Source organism: Stigmatopora argus, chromosome 2 (genome assembly GCF_051989625.1).
Source record: "Stigmatopora argus isolate UIUO_Sarg chromosome 2, RoL_Sarg_1.0, whole genome shotgun sequence".
Classification (NCBI taxonomy): Eukaryota; Metazoa; Chordata; class Actinopteri; order Syngnathiformes; family Syngnathidae; genus Stigmatopora; species Stigmatopora argus.
Window position 1 is genome coordinate 16,374,111 of NC_135388.1, and position 12,244 is coordinate 16,386,354.

General features: G+C 39.3%; 1 protein-coding gene across 2 annotated transcripts; it reads left to right on the forward strand.

Moving 5' to 3' along the window:
• Positions 1–2,457: 2,457 nt before the first annotated feature.
• Positions 2,458–10,641, forward strand: apip (APAF1 interacting protein). 2 transcript variants are annotated; one of them, XM_077594836.1, is made up of 8 exons: positions 2,458–2,524; positions 3,277–3,344; positions 4,275–4,375; positions 6,905–6,953; positions 7,059–7,176; positions 7,933–8,068; positions 9,837–10,004; positions 10,101–10,641. In XM_077594836.1, the coding sequence occupies exons 2-8, from the start codon at positions 3,279–3,281 to the stop codon at positions 10,198–10,200; spliced, it is 738 nt and encodes a 245-aa protein (XP_077450962.1). In that variant the 5' UTR covers positions 2,458–2,524; positions 3,277–3,278; the 3' UTR covers positions 10,201–10,641. The 2 variants fall into 2 exon arrangements, with proteins under 2 accessions (XP_077450962.1, XP_077450961.1); XM_077594835.1 differs by having other exon boundaries at positions 2,468–2,574.
• The last annotated feature ends 1,603 nt before the right edge of the window (positions 10,642–12,244 follow it).

The following is a 12,244-nucleotide window of genomic DNA, read 5'->3' on the forward strand; positions in this document are numbered from 1 at the left end:
CTGCCACGTTACAAATTAACACAATTTATTTGTCAATTTTAAATTTGTATTGCGTAATTATTATGATCCTGAATGTAAAAACTTAACAGTAGCAATGCAAACCGACGTGGCCAAATGGATAGTGCTTAAATGCAGTTAGTGTATCTGTTGTTCTAATACACAACACACCTTATAAAATAAACATCCTTTCCTCTCTGCGGCATTATTCAGGGGACCTTTTACCAGTGAGGAACTTTACCACATTGTTTTAAAAACTGAAATGATTTTTGCATCAGAGGCAATGTGTATAAAGGTGACTTAGGCGCATCATAAGTGTGCAGCCTTGGGCAATAGGGATGATAAAGTACTAGGGTAAGTTTATTTGAATTGCTCAACATGTGTGGGTGAGTGCTTGTCTCATCTTGCAATTCTAGCAACAATGTTTTACCATGTAAAATTGAAAAATGGAATGTAATGGATCAAGAAACCATCAGGAAAGCATTAAATTAAGTATTATATGAAAAATGATGCTGTAAGATACTGAATGAAACCACATACAGAAATACATTTGATTCATTAACTGTATAATTATATATTCCTTGTGGAAACAATTCAAATGATATCCTGAACATAAGACACTTTCAAGGATTGTTATAGGTGCCCTTAACTTTATGTTTTTGACATTATTTTTCATAATCTCTGATGCCATTTCACCAGGTTAGCACAACATTTTGCTCCGAATGTGCCCAGACTGTCATTTTATGAGCCATTTTAGTTACTCCTTTTATTAGCCCCTCTGGAAAATCCCATTTCTCATTAAAATGCAGCTGACTGGAGCTAATGTGCACTTTCTTTGCTTTGATTGGCCACCGGTGGACCGGGCGTGTCAGTGGGAAGCTTATGGGCATTGGCAGTGAGGGTTGTGTCTGACACATAATAGAGCCACGGACTACACTCTTCCTAAAAAAAACCCGAAATACATCAAACTCACAATTATACCAAAAAATAAAATACTATTTAATCTGCAACTCAAGGTGTACCCTACCTAGTACCGGTAGCGAGCCAGGATAAGCTCCAGCACCTCTGCGACCCCCGTGAGGATAAGCGGCATGGAAAATGAAGGAATGGATGAAAATCTTTACTGACCTTACATTCTGAGATTCAACAGGGCTCTCTTCAAGATTTTGAAATAAATGTATTTCACTCAGGAGGCAAGCTTTTGCTACGACATTCTGGTTATTCATTCAATCATTTTCTGAACTGCTTTTCCTCACAAGGACTGCGGGGAGTGCTGGAGCCTATCCCAGCCAACTATGGGCAAAGTTAATCCCACACTCAGACCTAGGGGCAATTTAGACTGTTCAACCAGCCTTTTATGCATGTTTTGGGGATGTGGGAGGAAAGCAGAATACCTGGCGAAAACCCACGCAAGCAACGGAGAGAACACCCAAACTCCACACTGTGACAACAACCTGGGATCGAATCCTTGACCCCAGAACTGTGAGGCCGACGCGCTAACCACTCGCCGCCGACTTTCTGGTTACTCTTTTCTGAAGACATGCCACAACAAGACTTGATTGACTTGTGGAAAAGCCAACGTTATTTAGAAACATGATACTGTATGGTGATGAAACAAAGATTGTGTTATACGGGTGTTTTGCACGATGATGAAAGAACACTGCATTGCAAGAAAGGCCCTTGTATGGCCAGTTCTGCTACTGGGAATCTTGTTAAAAATGAGGATTCACTTAATATTGATACATTCTTGGTGGTTAGCGAATCAGCCTCACAGTGGGGGGCCTCGGTTCAAATCCAGGTCGATCCACCTGTGTGGAGTTTGCATGTTCTCCCCAGCCCTGCGTGGGTTTTCTCCAGGTAATCTGGTTTCCTCACACATTCCAATCCAAAGACATGCATGGCAGGCTGATTGGACACTCTAAATTGCCCCTAGGTATGAGTGTGAGCGTGAATGGTTGTTCGTCTCCTTGTGCCCTACAATTGGCTGTTCACCAATTCAGGGTGTCGCCCGCCTCTGGCCCGAAGTCAGCTTGGATAGGCTCGAGCACCCCCTGCAAGCCTAGTGAGGATAAAGCGGTTCAGAAAATGAGAAAATGAGATGAGATGTTCTTGATGATAATGGTCACAACGTTGAAGTAACACCAGGACTGTATATTTCACAGTTCATGCTACGACCCACAACAATACTTACAAAGTTTGGTATTATTGCACATGAACATTTACAATGTTCTGGGAGGGCCATCCAAGTTGTCAAGGCGGAATATTGTTTAAAATCCGTGAACTAATCTTGAGGATTAATAAAGTGGCAATAGTTACTGTGTTATTGATTTTGATGTGAATCTAGAGGAAAAATCTAATGATTTATTAAAAACCAGATTCATCATTTAGTACCGTGGAGTGGAGGAACATCGATTCATCCCATTAAAATGGAAGAGCATTACTGCCACTGTCCTGCGGGGGTCAGGGCAGCGCTGTGGGGATTCCAAGGTTGCCACGAACACCCAAGAAGAAGCAGAAGGACAGAAACGTATGCGCCCCTCGACGTAATATTATTTTAACTTGGGGGATTACAAACTGGTAAGAGCTAAAATTCATGATTTACAAGATTAACTACAACTCGATTTATAGCGTCGGTAACTCGTAGGTGCTGCTGATTTTATTCATTATCTATGACCCGAGAGATACACCACCTCATGCCATCATGTTCTCAAAACTTGCACAAATAAATATTATGTTACAAATGAGAATTAGAGATGAGTGCTCCGTCAGGTTTTCACATTCTGTTGTTATTTTTGCAGGAGCGGTTTAACATGTGAAAACACCGCTTCTGATTTAGTGCAGACATATATATGCCCGCAAATATAGTATATCCACCTGTGTGGAGTTTGCATGTTCTGTCTGAGCCTGCGTGGGTTTCCTGCGGGTACTCCGGTTTCCTCCCACATTCCAAAAACATGCATGGTAGGCTGATTGGACACTCTATATTGCCTCTAGGTATCGGTGTGAGTATGCAGGGTTGTCCGTCTCCTTGTGCCCTGTGATTGGCTGGCCACCGGTTCAGGGCTCCAGCACCCCCCGCGTCCCTAATGAGGATAAAGCGGTTCAGAAAATGAGATGAGATTGGTTTTATCAATCTAATGTCGTGTCACTGTAGTCATATTGTTTGCATTTTTTAAAATACTACACAGCACCATTTGAGTGCTTTGTAAAATGTCAAAGGTTTTTTTTTATATTGTACAATAGAAACACCTTCACTGATTGTGACTATTTTCCCGAAAGAAATGACATCTTTTTGTGACATCAACAATGGTGACCAAGATGCAAGTCAATGCTCCTCAGAAAAAGAGGTAACAATGTTTTGAATGGATGAATACGGACCTTTTGGAAAAATACTATTTTATTATACCCTAACCTCCTTTCTCAGAGAGATAAGTCAATGGTTCAATCCTGAAACATTTTTTTCAATATAAAATATTCTTCTAATTTATTATTATTATTATTATTTTCAGCTCAAGTGTGTTCCCTGCAAATTGTGGCAAACTTTGTTTATTATTTGTTACATGATGCAGAACCCATTACTGCTGCTGATAATACTTCCAAAACAATAGCATGATTATCATTTTGATAATGATTATTTTGCTCCCACATTCCAAAAACATGCAAAGTAGGTGGATTGGACACTCTAAATTGCCCCTAGGTATGAGTGTGAATGGTTGTCCGTGTCCTCGATTGGCTGGCCACCAATTCAGGGTGTCCCACGCCTCCTGCCCCAAGTCAGCTGAGATAGGCTCCAGCAACCCCGTGACCCTTGTGAGGATAAGCGGTTCAGAAAATGAATGAATATATGATTGTTATGCTCACTTTATGTTGGATAAATGTAATGTATTTATAGACTAACCAAAAGATCTTGTGTATTTGTGTAGGCACAAAAAGTAATTATTGATCAAAACAAATGAACAGACACTTAAGTGCTATTTTATTGTCTTCATTTGTCATCAGCATCATTGCTTCATTTGTGTATTTATCCATTCAGGCAGGTTTTTCAAAAGTGGGTGGAATCTGAGCTACTAAACAGTACACACTATTTCAAGAGATAAAGATGTTTATTTTAATAGAGGTGTCGTGTATAACGCGCACCCGAACTTTCCTTCAGTTTTTTGGTACAGCATTTTACACTCATTATACGCGAATAAATACGATATTCAGTTTTACACTGCTTCACTACATTTTGAGTTTCCATTTTTAAACTTGATCATGATCATCTCTTTGTGTTGTAGGACAAGGAGCATCCTCGTGTTCTTATTCCGGAACTCTGCCGACTTTTCTACCAGCTCGGATGGGTGACAGGGACAGGCGGAGGAATCAGTTTGAGAAGAGGGTTCGTATGTAATGAGCTTGTGTTATGGCTGAAGTGTATTTCTACTTTTATATAATTATGATGTTAGACAGTGTAGTTTTTCTTTTCTTCCTGATACGATTACTAAAAGTCAAACCTGGCACGACAAGAGCAGCCGTAGTGCTAAATTATGCAAATATAGAACACTTTGATAGTCTACTATGAATTAGAATATGCATCAACTTAACGCTTTTTGTTACCCTCTAGACACTTTTGTGATTGTTCCGATTCAGTGGCGCATCAGCTCCCTAATGCCAGACTTTGGAACAAATTAATATATTCCTCACAACTTTTCCCGACAGTACAACTACAGCTTTGAAAAATGTTGCTTTGCGTAAGATATTTCTTTCTTTGTCACTCCTTCACTTGCCCGTACCTGCCCATCTGCCCACAGAGCTCGTGTTGACTCACAGGAGACACAATGCAGGCATGTGACTAAATATCGGTGACACATGAAAACAAACATGCATCTCAATAAAGTTTTTTTTTTAGTCCAAGGGAATTAAACTAAGCATTTACATACTAATCCACGCCTTGCGATCGGCTGGCCACCGATTCAGGGTGTCCCCCGCATCTGGCCCGGAGTCAGCTGGGATAGGCTCCAGCACCCCCAGTGACCCTATTGAGGATAAAGCAGTTCAGAAAATGAGATGAGATGAGATACTAATCCTCAAGTAAATATTGTAATTTATTTAGAAGGCCTAACAAGCCTTGCTTCAACAGGAATTACACAAAGTTCCTTCCTGCCAAAATGGAATACAAGAAATGTATTTTTTTTCCCAATCATGTTTGTTCTCTCGTGTAATGAGCCGCCTATTAAACGAGCAACTGATGCATTTCCCCTGTTGGTACAATATGTAAAATTATCTCACATAGTTTTAAAACTGTCCCTTATGTGTCACAACTACTGATTCCAAATATAGACGTACCAGGGTACTTTCTGGTCCATACATCATCCATCTACTATACATTATATTTCTGCTTCAGCTCTAAGGAAACAGCAACAAAGGAATGTCATTTTGATTGTTTTATAACTCCTAAAGAGGTTTTTGTAGCTGGTTTTATCTGATAAAAGCTTCTAATATGTATTCCCACTCCAACTCTTTATGCTGTGCATATTGCCATGGGCCTGGCGACATCATATTAGCAATTTTAAAAGGCTAAGTAAAGGAATAACTATATCTTTTCCAAAAGGTTTTCATGCCTATATGTATGTTGTGTGGGGTAAATCTGAGGAATTAAGTACCATGTGTTAATCACCTACCTCTACTTGTGATGAGGTAGAAATTTGATGCTAGGTTTGTATCTTATTTTCTTCTGTCTACACAACTCATCTGTCATTCCAGCAAGACTTTGTCATTGTGACATTTTGCTCTCACCTTCCATGCCAGTGGTGCTTTGCAAACACATGCCCAGTCAAAACCATCTCCTCCTGAGATGGATATTAGGCTTTGCTCCCACTTCCCATAGAGCACACTCCCCAAGAGAACCATAATTTTTTACGGTCAGATTTTATACGAATTTCTCTACTACCTGCGGACTTAACGCTAGAAATGAAGCACGCCCTTGGAAGAATTGTAGCCGACTGCATTGCATCTACTACAGGCCACTGCTTTACGACCACTGCTAGCCTGCATGGATTCATGGTAGCGCGGATCCCTGCCGGTCGCATCTTCTACCATGGCTTACCTGTGTTTCCATTATAGCTTTTTTCCACAAATCAAGGCTATATTTAAAAAAAATACATACCATACGATCCTTCATCTGGTAGAAATGAGAAGTGAACGTGTAACTGTGTACCTCACATCTTGTGGTCTATGGATTTTGATAAAAAGTGTGTCCATTGCACTCTTGAAAATACTTTATTATCAAAACGTTAAAAAAAGGAAATCATGTCTTTACCTTATTTAGGCCTACCCCAAAAATCTTGCAGGCTGATGAAAATAAAAAGTTCAATGCTATTACTTGGCATTTTGGCACTAAATTGTTTTCAATCTCTGTTTTCAACACTTCAAACCTATTCATTACATTTATAAACAAAAAAAAAATTACATCCTAAAAAAAATACATTTTTATCCTTACCTTGCGAATGTCTCTCAACCAGCTTAATGGCATTTTCATTCGTTTTGAGTTACGTGCATGGTCAACAAAGTAATTGATCTAGTATCTATTGGCACCACCGTGTTTCATAATGCCATGCCGCATCGACTATATGAACCTATACTAGGAACATGGCAGCGTCTCGCTTCGGGGAGTTCTGGCAGAAAAGGACAGTTGAATAAATCCTTGCTCTACTGTTAACACCTCCAATGGGCCCATTTACCAGGAAACCAGTATGAGTGTCTAGTTTTTCACACACCATGAAACACATTTTGAAGTAAGCAGGCACAATAGTAACTCATGGTATGAGTGAGGGTTTCATGGATGACAGTCATTATAGACCAGGCCAAAATGTTCAATTTGGACTGTATTCAATATGAACACATTGCATGTTTGTTCTGTTACTTACAGAAAGCACATCTACATTGCACCTTCGGGGGTACAGAAAGAGAGAATACAGGTCAGTAGCAATCACGGTGTCGTAGTGTACGTATTGACATCTTCAGTGAGGATGGATTCATTAACAATAATTGGGCATGCGTGGGTGTGTGGGTGCATTACGAAGGCAGAAGACCTGTTTGTTTGTGATGTGGAGGAGCACGACATCAGCTGTCCGCCTGCATGGAAGAAGTTAAAAAAGAGCCAATGCACTCCACTCTTTATGAACGCCTATACAATGAGAGGTAAACTTGTTTTATTTGTTACCAAAGCAGAAAACTGAGCTAAATATTAGTAGATGTCCACATCAATGTAATTTAAGGAGTACGGTTGGATACAGAAACCCGGGATCAATTTGGTATTGTTGCAATGGAATAAGTTATTTGGTACACGGTCGATTGGTCGCCCGTCTTTTGGTCGCCCGGAAGGTTATTGATAATTACCATTTAAATTGTTGCTCAAATTCTCTAAATACAAACTGCAAATTACTATTTAGTCATACTTAATGCTCTAGTAATTATTAGGCTAAAGAAAAGCTCCAAATTTTCCGGACTTTTATTGTTTTTTGTTTGGAGAACTTGTTAAGACCCTGACTGACGTAGCTTCTTAAAGGGACAACGCATGTACATACAAACTCTTATACACTCACACGTCGGCCCAGTGAAACTGCTCATGGCCATTGTTGGCTTTTATTGATGCGTAGACCGCATTGTTTTACCTTGTTTTGTCACCGGTCTTTTGGTTGTCGGTCTTTTGGTCGCCTGTTGTCGCGGTCCGGGCGACCAAAAGACCGCGACCAAAAGACCGGCGACCAAAAGACTGGCGACCAATCCACCGCACACAAGTTATTTTAATCATGAAAAGTTACAAGGGATTGCTGTGGGAAGGTTAGGGAACTTCGTTTAGAGTTGTTCCGATTCAAAACATTCTAGCGTCTTTTACCATGTCACATTCTCAGACAATGATAATTGTTTTTAACTCTTTTTTTTAAATTATTACAGGAGCACAGGCTGTAATTCACACACACTCCAAAGCTGCTGTCATAGCAACCTTGCTCTTTCCTGGTAAGGAGTTCAGGATAACCCACCAGGAGATGATTAAGGGGATCCGTAAAGGCACCAGCTGCACTAACTATTGGTAAGGACACAGATTCGTCAAAATGTTCTAATAAAAGTGTTCAAAAAAGAGTAGGCTTGTGTTGCTGTGTTACAAATCCAAGTACTACAGTACATAAATAAAGGACAGCATCACAACATGCCTTAACATGATCTTAAATAAACACTATTCTGCAAACTCTTTAAGTTCTTGAACTTTTGTACTGACTGTAGGTCTGTGCCTCGCCTCAATTTGTTATCGTTGGCTAACCACAAATAATTAATCCATTTAGGTGGGGTTCATGCACTAGTTAAGTCATCTTTCTTACAGGAAATCTTACACTAAGAATTGGGCAAGCACTTAGTTCTCGCAACTTGCTTATTTTATATCAGGGCTCCCCAAACCACAGTCTGAGGCCCAGAACCCCCCCTTTGCCTGGTCCCCTTCTCCCACTAAACTTTATGATCACATTTGTAATTTAGCCAAGTAACCATGAACTGTTCTTTAGCTTAGTGCTTTGTGTCCTAGCTGCCATACATTAACCACTTCTTTCTCTGTTTCCTTTTATTCCCTCTGTAAGCCGTCATAATTTGTAATCCTTTCAAAACACCTTCGTCTTGGAATATGTCCCTTTTTGCCGAGTATTTCCATCCTAGAAACACTGGATATGCCCGCGGAAGCTTATTCTGCACTGTGTGACACATGGTTAAACGAACCAACAAAAGAATAAGGCGATGAGCAGCAAATATTGGCGTTAACGTTAATATGAACCTCTGCAACATCTGCCGTTTCTAGTCCACCCAAAATGCTCTCGTGAGCTGGGGAATCACCCTATATTTCTTGGCAAAGTTAAAAACATTTAAAAAAACAACTTGAAAAGGGAATTTTCCCCTTTGTTATTTCCTCGCTGTTGTAGGGAAAATTCTTCTTGCCAAGGGGTTATTGTTTGAGACAAAAATCATTGGGAATGCCCTTGTATTTTGAATGTCAGGACTCCCAGGTGACATTTTCAATACATTTTGCTGTTTTGTAATCCAATGTGGTGGGAAGTTTTTCTTTTTTTTTTGGCTGACCTAACAAGAGACTGCAGGGCTGCTATTGCGTCGATTAGGTACGTGTATGTCTTCCTTCAGTCTGAGGAGGATATTGACATTGCTCATTGACTGCCGCCTTCCGAAACTGAGCGTCCTCCCCATTCTTGCATGTATGCTATATAATTTTCATTACATTTTGCGGACTCATTTAAGCAGAGATCGAAATAGATCGGTGGTTGTGTGAACGCAAATTCGTAATGGGGTATTTCCTGTTAATTTGATCGGAGCATCTTTGTATAAATGGGCCTGGAGTGGCCTGGTTTTCAAATTGTTCCAAGTGCATTTGTTCACAGCCCTCAATGTTGGTCTAAAGAACGTGCTCTATCAGTTGTCAGTCCACCTGCAAGCAAAGCTGGATAGCAATAGTTCTTAGGCACTGCAAAGCATTTTCTCAAACAATGATGATGAAGATTGTCGCTACAGGAGCGAAATAAACAGATATATTTTATTTTTTACCTACGCATTCTTAAAAGGAAACTCCACCAGGAAACAAGACTTAACTTTTGACCTGTTTCACCCAGCACTAAATTACGAAGACACTTTAAAAACCTTTTTGTTCATGTCTAGGATCTAATGCTCGGTACATAACCACAAGAATTTAATATTTTGACTTGTCTGTATGACAACAGCGCATCGAGCCTCAACGCAGTGATATCTATGGTCTAGAAACATCATTGTCATGGCTGATTGCTGTAATACATCATTGCATTCTGCAGTTATGATGACACTCTGGTCGTGCCTATCATCGAGAATACCCCAGAAGAGAAAGATTTGAAAGATCGCATGGCACGAGCCATGGAGGAATACCCCGACTCGTGCGCTGTCCTTGTTCGAAGGCATGGTGTGTACGTGTGGGGCGAGTCATGGGAAAAAGCTAAGACTATGTAAGTATTTACTGTATTGTTCAGAATTTACGTTACTGGTGAATGTAATAACAAAGGCAGCATTAAGCAATGTTTGTTTCTCCACTCTATATCCAGGTGTGAATGCTATGACTACTTATTTGACATCGCTGTTCAGATGAAGCAGTGTGGACTGGACCCTTCAGGTTTTCCGGTAGATGAAAATGGAATAGTTTGAGGTACCGTTTAAAGAGATGCATGTTGCGAGGAAGGTCAGGACTGTTCAATCAGGAGGCAGATTTTAATCAAATTCCTTTCATGCCATCCTTCTACAATTTTGACCATGATTGCAGATTCATAGTTGAAGGACTCTGATCTAGAATGACCTTAAAAGTACAGCTCCAAGCACTGGGGGAAAAAAATCACCATCTTTAGCATTAAAATACAGCTTATCTGCATTTTAATTTTGTTGTGTCTTTTAATCAAACAACCAAGAATAGTTACATCTATTCAACTAGACTTTTTGGGGGGTAATGCAAGTGAACGCAAAAAAAAGAACATGTATGACTCATTGTCAACATTACTAAATGATAAATGTAAAACAGAATGAATACCAGTGAACACTTGTTTCAAAACCGATTGACGCTTTATGGATTATAAAGAAATATGACATCACAAATTCTGTCTTCTTGATTACACACTTGCAGGTGAGTTTTTCTTCTGGTTTCTAACAATGCCACAGTAGTATACACTTGCAGTGCATACTTCTAATCCTCTGCATACTCAAACATTGTGAAAATGAGAGTTGTCCCTTCAATAAGCTCCCCCTGCTGTCCCATTTCCACAACCACTGTATCTACTCCAAACAGACTGCCGCCAAATAAGTCAGAAGCTTATTTAAATTTAAATTGTGAGTATCCTGAAATGTCCCTATCACCTCTTTTTACTGATGAGGAATGCTTGCAAACTAATTCATGAAAGAAATTTAACACTCGCCCATGAATTGAGATGACATTGTGAAGCCCACAATGTCATCCAAATCTGATGTCATAATGAGACAATAATGAAGTGTCTTTACAGTTTTGTTTACTTTGATACTTGTTGCCCATGGGTGATTTACAGAGGAATTATCTTAAAAATGCACATGACAATGTTTGAGGGGGAAATATAACCCTCAAGCCTGCAGCTATTACAAAGTCAGGATTCTGAGATTCATATGTATTTTACTTATTGTCTATCAACTCCCACATTGAGGGCAGGATTTTACTTTTTTATACAGCAGCCACTGTGGCGAGTGGATCCCTAGAGTTATGTACCACTCAGCATGTTCACTACACAAATTGATTTTGTTGGATAACGGCGGTTATGCACAGGCAAGTTACGCATTTGGTAAAAACAGATCAGCCGTAAAAATGAGAAAAATAAACGGCATTACAATAGCGAAAACGGTCTTTAAGATGCAAGGCGTTTGTGTTTAGTTTTTAAGCTTTACATTCATGTTCAGTAGAAGGCATTCATAGTGTATTGCTACCAAAATATATGTTCATTTGCTTAGCCAGTTTGGGTGATGTGATTTTCTACATGGCTACAGTATTTTTCTCATTATGAACATATGAAGTTCTATCCTAGCATTTGCTGGCTGAATTTGCGTGATGTAATGACTCTGTATTTCTTGGAATTATACACTGCGCTCATAAGAATAAGGTAATTTAGTTGGTTTTCATATGGCTTAAAATACTTTTTTTTCAAATAAGTTTTTGCTGTTACCAAGATTCCTGTCAAATTTCAGAATTAGCATTGGCCAAAAGAAATTGTAGCCGTTATTATTTTTGTCACATTCATTACTTTAAAATGAACAAAATATTTTATCATTTCATTTACCCTCCTGTAATATTCATAAGGTTGCGAACAAATTTCATGTAATGCGATTATAATGTAATTGCACATGTATGTGACTGTAATCATAAGTACATACTGTAATTCAAAAATATTGGGAAACTTTAAACTGTATAAATAAGTATAATATTTAATTGTTATATCATTTGATAAAGCACTGGTATTGATACATCTGTCATTCATGAATGTAATATACAATTTTCCACATGCTGTGCACAAACTCATAATTTAAGCATTTAAGCATAAGGCGAGAAGGACATAGATCCAGATGCCCAACATTAGAACAGTAAAGCCAACATTCTCATTGGTCTGGACATATTTTTCTAGTATTATTATAATATCAAGTGTTAACATCGTTTGTGTGATTAAAAGGAACCTGTGGTTCA